General features: G+C 57.2%; 1 protein-coding gene across 14 annotated transcripts in view; it reads left to right on the forward strand.

The window, feature by feature from the left end:
- Window positions 1-377: 377 nt before the first annotated feature.
- IGSF9B (immunoglobulin superfamily member 9B) overlaps window positions 378-16,852 on the forward strand; it is a 39,802-nt gene continuing 23,327 nt past the window's right edge. For 13 of the 14 annotated variants that reach the window (XR_011905740.1, XR_011905741.1, XR_011905743.1 and 10 more), the window contains exons 1-10: window positions 378-633; window positions 6,669-6,866; window positions 7,466-7,612; window positions 9,743-9,894; window positions 10,956-11,073; window positions 11,901-12,042; window positions 12,157-12,302; window positions 14,302-14,444; window positions 15,916-16,056; window positions 16,692-16,808. Coding sequence is in view for 8 of the 14 variants with exons in the window: in XM_072355126.1 (XP_072211227.1) it covers window positions 570-633; window positions 6,669-6,866; window positions 7,466-7,612; window positions 9,743-9,894; window positions 10,956-11,073; window positions 11,901-12,042; window positions 12,157-12,302; window positions 14,302-14,444; window positions 15,916-16,056; window positions 16,692-16,808 (1,368 nt within the window). In the remaining 6 variants the exon portion in view is untranslated. Of the gene's footprint in view, window positions 634-2,140; window positions 2,771-6,668; window positions 6,867-7,465; window positions 7,613-9,742; window positions 9,895-10,955; window positions 11,074-11,900; window positions 12,043-12,156; window positions 12,303-14,301; window positions 14,445-15,915; window positions 16,057-16,691; window positions 16,809-16,852 lie in introns of those variants that run through there. The other variant, XM_072355134.1, reaches the window with a different exon arrangement.

Raw genomic sequence — 16,852 nt, forward strand, 5'->3', positions numbered from 1 at the left:
GGAGGTGACATTGCCCGGGGACAGCTGGCACCGCCTGGGGACGGGAAGGTGGCGCTGCAGGGGGACGGGCGGCACATCGGGAGCGGAAGGGGGCTCATCCCGGGGGGGGGGGGCTCATCCCGGGGACGGGCGGCTCCCGGGGGTGACCGCGGGCGGAGGTGACCCCGAGCCGGGCCGTGCCGGCGCACCCGGCAGTGCGCATGATACTGCGGCGCGGGGCCCCGTGCGCGCCAACCCACCTTGAAACGGGCCCGGGCCGCAGCGTCAGCCAATCACCGCCCACTCCGTCGGAGAGAGACCAATGAGAGAAGGGCGGGGGCGTCACCGAGCCGCTAAAGGGCGCAGGCTAGGCTGCGCGCCGCGCCGAGCGGCTGAGGCAGGTGCAGCGCGACGGCGGCGGGATGGGCGCAGCCGAGGTGGCGGCCGGCGGTCGGCCCTGAGCCGCTGCTCCGGCCCGGCCAGCCCCGCGGCGGCACGGGGAACCCTGCCCCGGTCCGGCCAACCCCGACCCGACCCGGCCGGGCCGCCCGGCGGGCGGAAGATGCTGCGCACCGTGGGCCGGTAGTACTATGATTTGGTATGTGGCCGCTTTGGTAGCAAGTGTGCTCGGCGCCCGCGGGCTGAGCGTGCAAGGTGAGGACGGGCTGCGTGTGCACGCGGAGGGGTTTGCACCGGGATGGTGCCCCGGGGGGGTCGGGTGGTTGCAGGGAGGGTCGGTGGGGGGAGGACGGTGCGCGCCCCCCGGGTGGGTTTTGCATCTCCTCTGTTGTTGGTGCACGGGTGAGAGCAGCGGGAAGGGTCTCGTTGCTTTATTCCGCTTGATGCGGTGACCTCCCGGTGAAGCAGAGGCTGCACATCGGGACGCTGCGGTGCCGCAAATGGTGCGGGTGTGCAGCTGCGGCTCCGCTCCGGGCGTTGAAATTCTCTTCGGGAGAAGTTAATGGGGACGAGCCCTTGTTGGGGATGTGACCTGGACGGGGTTTGGTTTTGCACCCTTGGTTTTTTTCCTTGCAACTCAGGGAATGCGGAATGCCCTTCCCTGCAGGGCTGTAGCCTCGGGGGAAGGTGGAGAGGAGGAGGGGAGGTGGGTAAGGAGAAATGCGGAGGGGTTTGCTGCTTTCCCTGCACTATGAAGTCGGTGCTCCCACCTGCAGACTTTGGGGGGCAGTTTTGCTCCCCGCAGCCCTTGTGGTTCGTTCTCCCTCGCTGGGTGGCTGCTGCACGCGGGGTAAACTGAGGCACAGGGTTGTCCAAGGTCAGGCAGGAGACAGCAGCAGGGACTCACCCTGCTTTTCTTGCTCTGCCTTCAGCCGCCAGCCCTGCAGGGAGCAGGTGAGCCGCGAGCTGTCTGCTGATGCAGCAGCAGCTCCCGGCTGGTTGGGGGAGGGGAGGGTGGTCCTGGCTGCCCCCAAAGCCTAATTATGGGGACGTGGGGGCTCCCCGAGCTCACGGTGGCACCGCTGTGGGGTTGTCTCATGGTGCTGGCATCCCCGCAGCTAGAATGAGGGGGGGTCAGAAGGGGACTGTCCCTAATGAGATGAGGCTACCCTAATGGGGAGGGGGTGGCGGGGCTGGCACGGGCGAGTGAGCTGCAGGGGTTGGCTGCTCTGCGTACGGCGAGGAGCCGACGTGATGAATGAGCGCGCTGTGAGTAATGTGTGGGTGGGCGCAGCGGGCGGGGGGTGCGCGGCCCCCGCGGGGATGCAGCAGTGTGGGCATGGGGACGCGACGATGCGGAGAAGGGGGCTTTGCTGGGGGGTGATTGCGGTGTTCCCTGCCCGAAGCGGTGCTGGGGGTGCGGCAGTCGATGGGCGAGGAGCAGGGAGTCCCGTGGGTGGGTGGCTGTCACCCTGCATCGCTCGGCGGTGGATGGGGATGGCGTTTGTTGGCGATGTGGCTGCGGGGAGGGAGCCGTCAGCGTGCGGTTGGTGGCAGTGCTGCATGGCTTTGTCGGTGTCCTGCCGGCCCTGGGCTCTTCTGCAGGGTCTGTCCATCCTGAGCTGCTGCACCCGAGTGCTGTGCTACCAGACTGATGATGCTCGTGGGCTGAGATCTCATCCTGCACCAGATTTCAGCCCTCCCTGCCTTGCCGGCCTCCCTCCCACTGCCACCGCCTCTTCCTCCTCCTCTTCCTCTCGCAGGGCTGACCCACAACCCCTCACAGTCCTGCTGACCGCGGGCAGCCCCCTGGCCTGGTGAGGCTCTCCCAGGGCTTTCCAGGCAGTAATCCGCTCAGCGAGGCTGCGTTATCCCCTCTTATGGTGAGGGGGAGGAGAGTGGAGACGTGACAGTGCTGGAGTGCGGCGGCAGTGGGTGTCGGGGGGCCCGGCCTCCTGGCGTTCCCTTGGGGCTGTGATGATGCTGGGGCTTTCCTCCCTCTCCTGTTGGCGTGGCGTTGCAGAGATGGCACAGCACAGCGTGCAAAGGGCTTTTAGACTCGGTTTTGGGTGAACCACCAGGATGTTGGCACTGGGGATGCTCACCTCCCGTGGCGGTGCTGGAGCTCGGGTGCTGCATCTCTGGCACGGGGATGGTTTGGCAGCAGCATTGGGCAGCGGGTTGGTCCCGTTTCAATCCTTTCCTGGAGGACTGTGCTCCGTTGGATGAGAAGCACAGGGATGGATGTGTGTGCCGCGCTCCCCGGCTTGGCGTTGGATTTGTGCTGTGGTGATTTTCTGACTCCATTGCTGTTCCACTGGATGATGCAGCTTCTCCTATGATGGGAGGACCCTGCAAGCCTCCATCCCTCTGCAGAGCTGCTGCAGGACAGGTCAGCGTGAGCCCCCTGTGTTCTGTGCCGTGCCGTTGGCACGCTCCCTTCCCATAGGGATGATGGAAGCATCCCCTCTTCCTTTCTTCATGGCAGATATCTCCTGAGCATGGAGCTCTGGGTGCCCGGCTGGCCTTGCACGCATCGCTCCGTTCCTCCTGCTTCCTGGCATTGGTGGGAGGACTGCCTGCGCCAGGAACAGCATGATTCAGGATCTGCTGGCGGGTGGCTCGGCTGTCAGCACACAGAGTGCTTGTGCTGTAGTTGATATTAAGCTGGAAGACTGGGATGGCATCGGGATGGAGAGGACCGCGTGCTGTGCAGGAGCCAGATGCAGAGCAGGTCTCCCTGGGGCTGTTTTTGCTCCAGCATCTGCTGCAGCTCAGCACTGTGAGATAGTTCTGGGTGTTGGGATGCTCTGGTGTGGGGAGGTGGGCAGCTGGCACTGGGGAGTGCCATAGTGACCCCCCTAAAATCCAACGTCCTTCTTTTGTTGGGGACACCAGTGGCTGACAGCACAGTTCTACCCTTCCTATCACCATTACGGTGCATGGGCAGCGGTCAGACACACTTAACGTGTCCCCATGGGGATGGCATTGATGCCACATGGGATGTCCTTTGTCCCCGTGCATGGGGTTTGAGCTTGCCACCTTGCTGCAAACCTGCTCATCCCGGGCTGCCACCACTGCCTCTCTGTGCGTGACCTTGAGGTGCGTCGCTTGACCTCCACGCAGCGCAGTCCATCCATCTGGAAAATTGGGTTTAAAACACAGGAATCGTGCTGAAAGAAAACCAGATGCTGCTGTTCAGCTGGGGGAAGGGCTCCTGCCTGGGGACAGGGACAGCAGGATGGTGCCCTGTTCTTTTTGCCTGTAATGCAGCAGGATGTCTCCTTCCTTCAGGCAAAGCATCCTTATAGAAAGTGCTGTGTGAGCACATCCCATGGGACATCCCAGTCTTTAGAGCCAAGCCTCATTGCTGCTGCATCCTTACTTCCCTCCTGGATCCCAGCAAGGAACAAGGGTAGTCCCAGCCTCAATGGGAGCCCCACGATGGCATCGCCCTACGAGATGGCAGCCTTCCCACTCCCTCTGGGACGTGTTCCACTCCACCTCCACATTTTGTATTCTCGCCTCCTGGCACGCCGTGTGCCTTTATTTTTCCTGGATCTGCTCTGATGATGAAGCCTGTTGACTGTGTGTTTTTCTTCACAGAGCATCCCCAGCTCAATGTGAGCCGCTGCGCCATGGGGGCATTTGGGGTTTGCATCCCTGCAGTGGCTCTCTCCTTTGACCCAGGTCTCAAAGCCCCAGGTTATGTCTCGAACCCCCCTCCTGAACTTGGCTAGGAAAATCAAGTCTGTTTAAAAATACCCTTTCTATTTGTGCTCTGTTTCTTCTGGCGTCTGCGGGTTGTTTTCAAGCATTTCTTCACAAATGTGAGGGTGGGAAATGCTGCTTTTAATGGAAAGCTGCAGCCTCCATTATTGTTATGCTCTCAGGAGCTGGGACTGGAAGGGAAACCTGCATGTAGCAGGGTCAGGAGCAGCACCAGGGCTGCGTTTGCAGGTTGGGATGAGGCAGCCCTGGTTCTTTCTAATGGGTGGAGGGCTGGGCACTGTCCCCATTCCCTTCTGCAGCTGGGAACACAAGATCATGATGGGGTTTCTGAGTGTCCATCCTTGAGCTCTCAGCTTGGGTGGGACTGTTTGGCTGGGGGCTCGCTGGCCACGTGGCCTATTGGCTGCCTTGCTGCACGTGGTCATATGCCAGAAGAGGAGACCCTGGTGCAGCACTGCCAGCACTGACCTATTTTCCTCTGTGTGCATTCTGGCACAGAGGCTGCGGGTGGAGGGTCAGCGCTGGGTCTGTCCATGGACTGGGAGTCACTGGGGTCACTTCTGGGAGCAGATGAGTGCCCAGGAGCAAATGACTTCAGTTGTGGTACCAGGAGGTTCCCTCAGGGCCCATCCCCTCGGCATAGGGATGCATGGCAGTGCTCTGCCCTGCAGCACCATCCATGCCCTGTTAGGTTTCTGGGAGCTGAAAACCAGCATCGCATCCCCTGGGATAGGAGGAGTGCTGGGTAAGGGGCTCTGTGCTCGCAGGGGGATGGAGCTGGGGGCGGTGAGGGAATGTTGAGGAGGCTCTGTGCTGCGTTCATACAAGCAGGAGGGGTGTCCCTTGGAAGGTCGTGGGCAATGCAGTGCCTGGTGGGGTGCTGGGGACCCGCTGGGGCGAGACAGCAGCCTGCGCCTGGGAGGCTGGGCCAGCGTTGTCCTTGGATGCTCTTGAGCTGCACGTGACAGCTGCTGTCCCCGCTCTGCACAGGGGGGCTGCGGGCAGCCGGGGGGAAATCCCACTGCTCCCAGCGCTGTCTCCCTTCCTGCTGGGAGCTTGGCCGCATCCCAGCGTTGCCCTGAAACCCATCCCTCTGCCACAGCCCCGTGCATAGGAGCAAACCCAGGGCTTGGCGTGGGGAGCTGGGGATGCTTTTGGTGCTGAGACGGCTCCTTGCAGCTCCTCACCATGGGGGCAGAGCTGCCACCGTTGCTGCTGACAGGGTGCAAATGCCTGGGCTCATCAGCAATGCAGAGCTAACAGGGCCCGGGAGGTGCGAGTGTGCCACTGGGGTGGTGCGAAGCGATCACAGTGGCCCCACTCCTCCCTTCCCCCGTGGGGCCATGCAGAAACCTCGATAGCAGTGCAATGCAGTAAAGCTTCCTTGCATGCACTGTGGAGCTTTCACCCTCCCTTCTGCACACAGCCCTCCCCATTCCCAGCTCTAATCCAGTGCTGAAGGAAGCAGAGATGCCTGGCTTGGTGGGGGCTGCCTTGCTTTGTGGCACAGAGCAGGTTGGGGCTGGCAGAGCCCCGGGATGCCGGGTGGAGGAAGGGATGGATGGGTGGATGGATGCACGACGCGGGCCTCTCGCCGGTACGCGCTTGTGCCAGAGCCAAAAATAGCCGGTGATGCTCGGCTCCCGCGGCGGGGAAGCGGTGATGTCACTCGCCGCCAATCACCGGCGGCCCCGAAGAGCAGCGCGGAGGAGTGGGAACGTGCTTCCCCGAGCATCCCTCCCCGAGCATCCCTACCTGGGAGCGGGCAGCAGCCATGGGTGTGCGGCTGCATGTAGGATCGAGGGGTCCCTGCCGTGATGTGCTCATAGGTAGGGCTAAACACCACAGCTGTGGGTTTGGGGATCCCCAGCCTGCAGTGCTGCAGGATGGGTGGTGTGTGGAGCTGCTGCATAGCCCTGTGCTGCATCAGCCCCCCCCTCCCCCTGTACTGCTGTTTCTGGGGGATTGTGGAGAGCTCTGGAAGCCCATCTGGAGCTGCTCTCTTCCCACATGCTGGTTGTGCTGGTGCTTTCTCGTCACAAAGGCATTGAGCTGCTGTTCTGCAGGGCTTACAGTGTGGGAAAGGCAAGCAGTAACTTGGGAATGGGGACCTCCCTGCCCTGGGTGCAAGTCTCCTTTTGTGAAAGCCGTACTGAGGATGCTGAGCTTTGTGCTGATGAAAAGCATAGGATGATAACAGGCTGCAGCCAGGGTGGAGCAGCACCATTGCTGGGAGCAGAAAGGCTTTAATTGCTGCGGACAGGGTGAGGGGCAGAGTGCCAGCCCTGCCCCACAGGTTGAAGCTGGGTTTGAAGCCTGGGGCTGTTGGTGACACTGAGGATGAGGACTTGGCCATTCAGATGCCCACATCCCAGGGCTGCAGGTGCCCAGTGCTGCTTACTGAGCTTGCCTGGCTTCTAGTTTTGGGGTGGTGGGACCCTTGGGGGTGGCAGTTGGCATCTCCATCCAGCCTTATTGCCCGCACAGTGGTGTGCAGCAGGGTGAGCTCCCCGGTTCCCCATCCCAAAGCCTCCAATTCTGCCTTCATCCTCTTGCAGGTGCCCTCGGCTCAAGGGAGGAACCCGAGTTTGTGACCGCTCGCGCTGGCGAGAGCGTGATCCTGGGATGCGACGTCATCCACCCGCTGACGGGACAGCCGCCTCCCTATGTGGTGGAGTGGTTCAAGTTTGGAGTCCCCATCCCCATCTTCATCAAGTTTGGGTTTTACCCTCCCCATGTCGACCCGGGGTATGCAGGTGAGGACGGGAGGTCGCTGTTTCCTCTGGGGTGCGTCTGGCTCCGCTCAATCTGCTCCTCTATCGGCAGCCGTGTGCACGCTCTCTCTCTCTCTCTCATCGCTTTCTTTCCACCCAGTTGGTTTTAATTAAGCAGCAGCACTAGGAAGCCAGCTGGGCTGCGTGGGACGGGAGCAACCGAGGCAGAGAAACTCAGGGTGATACGTGGTGGCAGCGGCTGCTGCTGCGCCCCAGAGCAGCTGTGATCCTGGCAAAGCTCGGGGGAGTGAGGCAGCAGTTTGGTCCCCTCTGGGGACATCTCCCTTCACTGGTGGCTAGACATATGTGGTATTTCCAGCAGAGCCACGTGGCTGCACACCGTTGTGTCACCTTCCCCGTGTGGCTGGAGGTGCATCTGAAGGCTGAGATGCTCTGTGGGCTGGTGGCACAATGGGGGTGGACCCATCGCAGTGCACCATCACCTTGGGGATCTCGGGTATGCCGGAGACTGAGGTGTCTCCTGTGAGGATGCATTGGTGGCGTTCAGCATGCTGGGGGCAGTTAGAGTGAGGTGGGAGGGTCTGGGGTCATAAAGCTGATGGGTTGTGCTCTCCCCACAGGCAGGGCCAGCCTGCACGACAAGGCGTCCCTGCGCATTGAGCAGGTGTGCTCCGAGGACCAGGGCTGGTACGAGTGCAAAGTGCTGATGCTGGACCAGCAGTACGACACCTTCCACAACGGCAGCTGGGTACACCTGACAGTCAATGGTGAGTCCCAACCAGCAGTGCAGTGTTGGGGTGCGGTGCTACGTCCAGCCCGGTGCTGTTCCTCTGTCTCATCATCCATGGCATAGGATGTGCCAGAAGGTTGCATGCTTGGGGAGCACAGCTGTACTGGGAGCATGGTATACATGAGTGGACAGAGATGGTGATGGGATAGGGGTGGGATAGAGGACAGGGTTGCTGTTGCATTGAGATGTGGGGTCAAAACCAGACCCTGTCTGTTGTCACCCCCCTCCATGTGTTGCAGGCTGGGCTGCAGGGTGTGATTCTGTGCATGGCTTTGTAGTTCTGATAGGTGATAGTGGTGGACAGCCACCCTCCAGGTTTGGCAGAGCCCAAGCACGCAGGCTGCCAGCGCTGGCACTTGGCAGAGGGTGATGGGGCAGGTGCCCAGACCTGGGGAGCTGCAGATGGCCTGGGCAGCAATGCCAGGAGCAGGGGCCAGGTCCCCATCACCACCGTGCATTGAGGCTGTTCTGCAGGATGATGCTTTGACTGGGGAAGGCGGAGGACTCCGGTGTGGCCACGCAAGGTGCAGAGTTGCTGTGGGGTTGGGCTGGGTTCCCTTTGATGCTGGACTTAGATCCTATCTGCACCTTTAAACCAACAGAGAAGCCATCCAGACTGACTTCAGGCAGGAACATCACTCACAACAGGGACAAACTTTTATTAGTAATCACACCATTTAATTACACAAAGCTTAAAGGCTGGGCATCAAGAAGGCAGGGCAGGGCCCTCATCTCCACTTCACAAACAAATCAGAAAACCAAATCTTTGTTTTCTTGAAATTCAGATTCCGCTGACTTCTTTTTCCCCCCCCTTTCCACTTTATTAGTGCTGCGCATTCAATTAATTAGCAACTTGTCGTTTGGCACGTCAGGAGCTGTCTTTATTTTTAGCCCTGGGAGGCAGGGTGCTGTGCTGCGGAGGGGCTGCAGCTCCTGCCTGACCTTGAGCCACTTATGGCACCTCCAGGAGGGCCATGGCACGGTGCAGAGCTGCCTAATTGAGCCCAATTAGCGAGCAGGAGCAGGGCATGGAGTGCGGTGGCTGTCCCTGCCTGCTGCCTCCTTCCATCGATGCGATGCGGGATGAGCTGCTGTCCTCTAATGAGCTCGGAGAGGCTGGGAAGGATAGGAGGGAGGGAGGAGGAGGAGGAGCGCGGGGTGAGATGGGAGGAAGGCGTGTGCAAGGGCTGGTGGAGCTCCGGCCGTGTGGGGATGCAGGAGGAGGATGGTGTGTGCTCCATCTGCACCATACAGTGTGCACAGACCCTGCAAAGCACTTGGGGAATGGCATTGGGCTGTGCCTCACCTCCCAGCCCTGCAGAACTGGCTGGTCACCACCTGCTGGTGCAAACCTGTTTCCCAGCACAAAAAGGGCACTAGGAGGAATGGGAGCTGCTGGGTGCTGCCACCACACCGTGGGGCTGAGCGGGGTGAGGTGACCCCGTGTGCTTTCCCCATCCTTGTGCTGCTCTTTGTGTTTTCTGTAGGGCCTTAATAAGAAAATAATCACTGTAATTCTGCAGGGTTAAGGAGCTGCTTTCATGGGCAGGGCCGTGGCTTTCCCCCTACGCATCAGGATGCTTAATTTTCATTGGGGAAAATCAAAGTCATTTTGGGAGAAACAAAATATGATGTATTTAATTTTGGGGTGTTTTTTGTTTTTTTTTTACCCCCCCCAAGCAGATTAAATTGCCAACCTGTCTTCCTTGAAAGTGGGCTTTAACAACTTGCTGGTAATTGGGGGCGGGCTGTAATCCTGCCAGCCTCCTTTAATCAGAGAGGAGTCTTTCGATCTGCACTGCGGTGTTTTCTTATGTTTTGACAATAGCGAGTTAATGTGTGATGGGAAGCGAAGGGGGAAAGCTGTGCTGTGCCCTGGAGATGCCAGGGAGGAGAGGGTGCCATAGGGTGTACTCAGAGGGGTTCTGGTCCTCCATACAGCGCTGTGACGTTGCTGTCCTTGCAGCTCCAGCCCTGTTAGCCTTTGGGTGCTGCCTGCCCCTTCCTAGGGAGAAAGGATTCACAAGGTGTCCTCATCTCTGTACCACTGCATGACAGCGGTCATGTGTGGGATGGGGAGGGTGACAGCGCTCTGCTTCCTTCCCAGCACCCCCCACCTTCACAGAGACACCACCGCAGTACGTGGAGGCAAAGGAGGGCAGCAGCATCACCCTGACCTGCATGGCATTTGGCAACCCCAAGCCCATCGTCACCTGGCTGCGAGAGGGCGAGCTGCTGGCTGCTGGCCCCAAGTACCAGGTGGGTGCCATGAGGGTCCCCACTGCGTGTCTCTTGCGGCAGAGATGGGATGGATGGTAGTGCACGCTGTGGCTGGAGCCAGTCTTGCTGTCTCAGCACATTTCCCTGCTTCCCAGCAGTGGGAATAGGGGGGGGGTTGTGCTTCCTGGGCTGCTGGGGGCTGTGCTGCTCCCTTCCCCCAGGAGGGGGTGAGGGCCAGGACCTGGGGATGTGGTGGTTGCAATGGGATGAAATCAAATGGTTTGTGCAGGGGGGGGGGGCTCCCCCCAGCCCTGTTTCCCATCCCATAGGCTCCCACTCCTCTCCCGGGCAGAGATTCCATCCGAGCCATAATTGGTAAATCAGGCATTGGAATCAGCGCAGGCACTAATGAGAGTAATTAGGAATCATTTGTTACTAATTGAAATAGAAGGATGAGGCAGAATGAGCGGCGGGGAGGGAGGCTGCCTGGGAGCGCGGCGCTCGCTCGCGGGGGGGAGGGATGCTGCAGCCTATGGGGGTGACAGTCCCCATCCATCCTCTGCGTGTCTCAGCCATGCCAGGGCTGCCAGGCAGTGCTGGGGGCAGGAGGTTGGGGGCCATAGTTGCACTGTGACCATGAGCAAGGCTGTGGGGGGGGATTGGGGAGCTTCTTGTGGTCCCGTGCCCCACAGGGACACCAAGCAGTGCCCATGAGACTGGGATGGCCACTGAGCTCAGTGCAGAGTGCAGCACTGTTGTTGGGAAACGCTTGGCAGGAGCAGAGCAGTTTAGAGTCTGCTGCACGTCAATCACTCCTGCAAGAGATGAATACATTGTGAGAGATGAATACATTGCGAGGCTTATTTTTTTTATTATTATTTTTTCCCCCTTGGCATTGAGCAGAGATGTCTGTGTTGGTTTATTAATATCGGCGTCTTGCAGAGCGGGGAAACCCATTTCTCAGCCGGCTCTACCGGCAGCCTCAAATCCCATCCGTTGCCCTCCCGTTGGCTTTAGGGGTGCAGGGGGGGAGCGAGCATCCTGCTGGTGGGCTCTACGTGGTCCCCAGACACTCTGTGATCCCCTCTGGTTGCCCACAGGTGAGTGATGGCAGCCTGACGGTGCTCTCTGTCAGTCGGGAGGACAGAGGTGCCTACACCTGCCGGGCATACAGCATCCAAGGGGAGGCTGTGCACACCACGCGCCTGCTGGTCCAAGGTGAGTGTCCTTGGGGTCTCCAGGAGGCTTTGGGAGCTGGGAAATCCCTATGTGTCCCCATTCATTACGTGGGCTCAGTTGTCCTTGGGAAGATCCCAGCCCTGTACTGGTGGTATGGCAAGGACCAGCGTTGGTTGGTGGCACAGCTTGGCCACAGCGCATTGCCACCCCCCTGCCTGCAGCCTTCCATGCGGAACACCATCAATAAATAAACAAAGAAGGAAATGAAGCCCAAACCCCAGATGTATAAATGATATTGGGGCTGCCAGCTCATTGGTGGCACAGAGAGCAGGGGTAGGTTTGGGCTGGGATCCTGAGCAGCACCAGTATGTACCTCAACCCCTGTGCATTGCAGTGGGAGATGTTTGGGTTGGGGTCCTAAACACCAGGGCTGATGTGAATTGCCAGGAGGGCTCTGCATCCCGTTTGTAGGGCAGCAGTCCATTTAATTGGGCCACTCTGGTGACCACGCTGTCATCTCAATGGAGCAGCTGTGCCGATTAGCAGCCGGGCCCTGATTGCAGCTTGGTTTTGTTTGGAAATCAGGGAAAGACTGAGAATGTCACAAAGCGCCTTGTCAGATAGCAGTGATATATGGCCGGCCTCCTGCTCCTCTTTATTAGATAAGTCTTTAATTAGGTCAACAGCTACCGGCAGGGAGAGGAGCTGGGGGGTCCTGGCATGGGCAGGAGGATGTGTTTGCAGGGAGACCGGCCCCAGCCTGGTCCCTATGGGGATGATGGAGACCGGCCCCAACCTGGTCCCTATGGGGATGATGGAGACCAGCCCCAACCTGGTCCCATAGGGGTGATGCTCTCCTCCCCCAGGACCTCCCTTCATCGTTTCCCCTCCGGAGAACATCACAGTGAACATCTCTCAGGATGCACTGTTCACCTGCCAGGCCGAGGCATACCCTGGGAACCTCACCTACCTGTGGTACTGGGAGGAAGAGAACGTCTACTTCAAGAAGTGAGTTTGCGATGCATCCCACACTGGTGCTCTCCTTACTCCCTCACTCCTGGCACTGCTGCTTCCCTCCGTGCTCCTCCTGCAGCTTTTGCCCCCCCTTCTCTTCTCTCGCAGCGACCTGAAGCTGAGGGTGAGGATCCTGATTGATGGCACGCTGATCATTTTCCGGGTCAAGCCAGAAGATGCTGGAAAATACACCTGTATCCCCAGCAACAGCCTGGGCCGCTCGCCATCCGCCTCTGCCTACCTGACAGTGCAGTGTGAGTGCAGTAAACCCTAATGGGTGCTATGGGGGTGCCTGCCTGCTCCCTGCTGTGCATGGGGGTGTCCCCTGGGTGCTGATGCTCCAAATGTTGCATCTTTAGGGCTGGTCTTCTGTTGCTGCACAAGGCTGAGAGCATCTCTGTGTGCTGGTGGGGTGTCCTGGGTACCACCCTTAAATGGGATCAGCGCTTGCCTTCCTGAAAAGGGGTTTCATCTCCTCCTGTAGGTGCTCCTGATTGCTGTTCTCATTGCTTGGGCACGGAAACACCAAAATCAGGGCTTTTACCACCAAATACCCGCTTGTATTTTCTAGGTATTTATCATAGGTTGCGTGGATTTCTTTGAATTTGTAGCCGTGCATGGAGTAGTTTCAGGCAGTAACTGATCTAAACAAACGCAGAACAGCTCTGAAAGGAGCATTGCTGCCCACGCCTGTTCTTTCAGGCTCCCCCTGCTTTAATGGGTAGTGTGCCACGAGCGTCCTATGGCATTCAACAGTAATGGTCCAAATTGCTATGCTTTGCAATTGCCGTATTGCTCTGCTGTAAAAGACTGTAGTGATTTTATTTTATAATGAAAGATAGGCTCGAGCAAGCTGGGCTTGAAGCACAGTTCCCAATGGCTTTACAGCTTGTGTCTGCAGCCCAACTGCTGGTAAATGCCCTGCAATGGAGAGCCCGATATGTGCTGCTGTATGGTGTGCCCAAAGGGGTGCATGCAAAGCTGGTGCAGGGCTCGTGTTGACCCAGACTGGAGTGCAGCCAGCGCCTGGCGGAGCCTCTCGATCCCATTACTGACTCCAACCTCTTGATTGCATTTCCGAAGAGGTCAAGTTAAATGCGGGGGGGGATAAAGCTGGTCCCATATGCACTGCCCTGTAAGCTGGGTTACGGTGGCAGTGAGGGGCTGCCTGGTTTTGGGGAGCACTCGTGTGCACAGCTCTGTACTGCTAGAGTGGGGAGGGGGCTTGCACCTGAGCTTGGTTGCTTTTGCAATGAGAAGGATCTTAATTCTCACGCCGGGTTTTGATTCTGCACATTTTGCCCACTTAGTGTTTCTGTACCCCAAAAATGAGTTCATCCCTTCACGCAGCGTAAGCCCTGTTGGGAATTTCCCATACCCTCGTGCTGTCTAGACAAGGTTGTAGAAATACTCGCTCTTCCTATTAAAGTAACTTTTTTTTTTTTATATATATATATATATATAAAGCTTCTTATTAAAGAAAGTCTAGGTTCTCTCCAACCCACTCGCACTTAATTAAAAAGCTCTTAGAAGTGCTGTTAATGACACGTTCTAGACTCGAAGATTGCGAGACGCCTTCCCGTGTGGGTGGTGAAACGTGGGGAGGTTGGAGGCATATTTTAAGTGTTTGCATCCCATTTGGAAGGGTGGAGGTGGCTGATTCTTTTTCCACGCAAGCCAGCAGCAATTAGGCACAGGCTGTGAGTGCAAACAGGAGGTAAACAGCTCTGGCCAGTGCTCTGGGGTGCTGCACTTGGTGTGGTTAAAGGTTCTAGAGTTGCTGTACTGGACTTGTTTCCTATATAAACAACAAGAGTGGTGTTGTTCCCTTGGCAGGTACCTGCAGACTTGCCTCCAGCCTTTTCCTCTTGGCGTGCAAAGTGAGCTGTAGGGCGGGTGGCTGCCTTGCTTGATGCATGTGTCACCTCGCATGTGTCCTGCAGGCTGAGGCTGTGCTGATGGAGCAAGTCGGTCTGGATGTGCCAAGCAGATGCATTTAGCATTTTGTTTTTAGTGCAGCTTTTAATGAGCTCCAGGTAGGAGCACTCTGGGTGCAAGCAAAGCCTCACAGAAATGCCTGGTATCAGAGTGGATTTGAGTGCATAACAAGCCTGGAGATAACAACCTGTGGGAGCTGGGGGAGCATTTGGGTTTTGTACTCATTAGAAAAGCGATGTGATCCTCCAGAGCTGGGTGGTGGCTGGGCTGATGGGGTTCCTTCCCAACACTAACACACAGCTGCTGCTATCCCAGATCCTGCCCGTGTGGTGAACATGCCCCCCATCATCTACATTCCCATCGGGATCCATGGTTACATCCGCTGCCCCGTGGAGGCAGAGCCCCCAGTCACACTGGTCAAGTGGAACAAGGACGGCCGGCCCCTGCGCATCGAGAAGGTGAGCAGCCTGGGAAGGGTGGCAGGGAATGGGGCGGCTGATGCCCCTGCATGGCATGTCCTTGCCTTGGACAGGATGGATGGTGCTGCTTTACCTTATCAGCAGCTTTGCTCTGAGTTAATTCAGGTGCCTGCAGACATGTTGTCTGTCTCTCAGCCCTCTCAAATGACCTTTAGATGGCTCTGTGTTCTTCCAATGGTTAAAAGACCCTTTTAACAAGTCTCCATCGTCCTTTAATCATTGTTTGATGTTCTGAGCCATTAAATATTTAAGGAAAACACTCCGTATTTTAATTTTTTTTTTGTTTAAATATTAACGATTGGACATTTTTATTTGGTTTAAACCTGCTGTTGATGTGGGCTCCTTGGTGCCACCAATCCTTGGTGTCCCTATTGCTCAGCTGCATTTCCCTCTGATGGGGATGCAGAGGAGCCTGAGTGGAGACTCCTGGTCCCCCCAGTTAACAAAAGGTGGCAGCTGGGTCCTGGAATTACTCCAGCCTGTGACACAGGAGGCTTTCTGTTTAATAAATGCCCAACGGGAGAGTGCTCAAAGGAAAAAAGCAACCTCAGTGCATTTAGGCACGTGTTTGACAATAGTTGGAAATACAAATATCATTGAGCCGATCTGTTTCATCTGGGATATGACAGGCTGTCCGTGAGTCCTTTGGGTTACTTGAAGAAGCCTGATTGTCTACAAGGGGGAGGGGAAGCAACGAGATAAATATGTGTCATCTGTGCGCTCAGAGCTGGGAAATCCTTCCTAGGGAAGGACAGGGAGCAAGATGCTGGCGGGGATTCAGACTCTGTGGGTGGGATTTGTCTCACCTAATTTTAGGTGTCTCCAGGGCTGATGGCTGTTGAGGACTACTCATACTCACCCAGGCTGCTCTCGCAGTCCTTGGAGAGAGATACGCTTCTAGGAGACGGCTTTTCTCTGGTTGAGCTGAGGCATCCACGGCTTCAAGGGGCTGAATCACACCCTGGGATGTGTGTGTACAGAGGAGGGCAATGATGCTGTGAAGGCTCTCATTGAAAGGAGTGGTGCTGCACTACACAGCTGCACAGGGAGCCTCAGTGTCCTTGGCACTGTGAGATGTGGTCAGTGGGCATGATTGGATGAGTTGGGCTTAGGGAGCTGCGAGGTCTTTTCCAACCCAAAAGATTCTAGGACCCAATGATTTCTCCTCATTAGCTAGAAAAGAGGGCTAGAGCAATGGGGGTTTCCTTGCAGTGAGAGGACTGTGTGCTGACAGGCTGATCCTCGCCTGCTTTTCCTCTCTCTGCAGTTAAGGAGGTGGCCTGGAGATGGGTTTGATGCTGGGGATGGAACTGGATGCTTGAAAGTGATTTGGGAGTCTCCAGGAGACGCCACAGCCACCCTGGGTTTAGGTGTCGGGGTTGGCTGAAGGGACAGATAAGGGGTGTGATGTATGTAGGATGCATTAACTCCCTCTTTCTCCCCGCTGCAGTACTCTGGCTGGAACCTGCTGGAAGATGGGTCGATCCGAATTGAGGAGGCAACCGAAGATGCTCTCGGCACTTACACCTGTGTGCCTTATAACGCCCTGGGTACGATGGGCCAGTCTCCCCCTGCCCGACTGGTACTGAAGGTAACATGCATAATTTGCTGGCTTCGTTCATGGCCCTGAGAGGGGTCATTTTTGCTAACGAAAAGGTTCAGTCTTGCTGACCCAGCCTTAGATTTGCAGAGAATTTTAATGAAGAGCTGATTTAAGCAGCGTAGAGAAGCTCCACGTGCTTCTGCTGCGTGCTCAGCCCAATGCAAGCTGGGCTCTGCTGTAGTCACCAGTGCTGCTGGGGTAGGAGCTGCTGCTCTTTGTTCTCTGAACAAAAAGACACATGCCTGCAAACGGTGGTGCTGAGTTGTGTTATTGCTGAGGCTTGTGCAGTACAGCTCAGCAAACCTCATGTGTACGCACATCCACCGAGACGGCTGCGGAGCTGATGAAATCGGGCTGATATCTGATGTGATGTGGGTGGCTTTTTCCTGTTTACCTCCTTAAGATTTGAACAAGGCATCGTAGCACTGTGTCTTCTCAGAGAAAACTCGTGTGTGTGTGTAATTTAGTGTACCATAAAGCCTCCTCAGCACACGCTTTCTGCTGCCTTCGCCTCACCCAAACTGCTGATGGTTCTCGTTTTAGAAAGGCCTGATGGCACAGAGCTGCTGACGTGTGGCAGTTCTTTGTGTGGGCTCACTCCTTGCCTTTTCCCTTGGCTGCAGGACCCCCCCTATTTCACGGTGCTACCAGGCTGGGAGTACAGACAGGAGGCAGGAAGGGAGCTGTTGATTCCTTGTGCTGCTGCAGGAGACCCCTTTCCTATCATCGCCTGGAGAAAGGTACCCGGCCTGCCAGACAAATCTGCAGTGCCTTTGGCTTTTGG

Source organism: Excalfactoria chinensis, chromosome 21 (assembly GCF_039878825.1).
Source record: "Excalfactoria chinensis isolate bCotChi1 chromosome 21, bCotChi1.hap2, whole genome shotgun sequence".
NCBI classification, from domain to species: Eukaryota; Metazoa; Chordata; class Aves; order Galliformes; family Phasianidae; genus Excalfactoria; species Excalfactoria chinensis.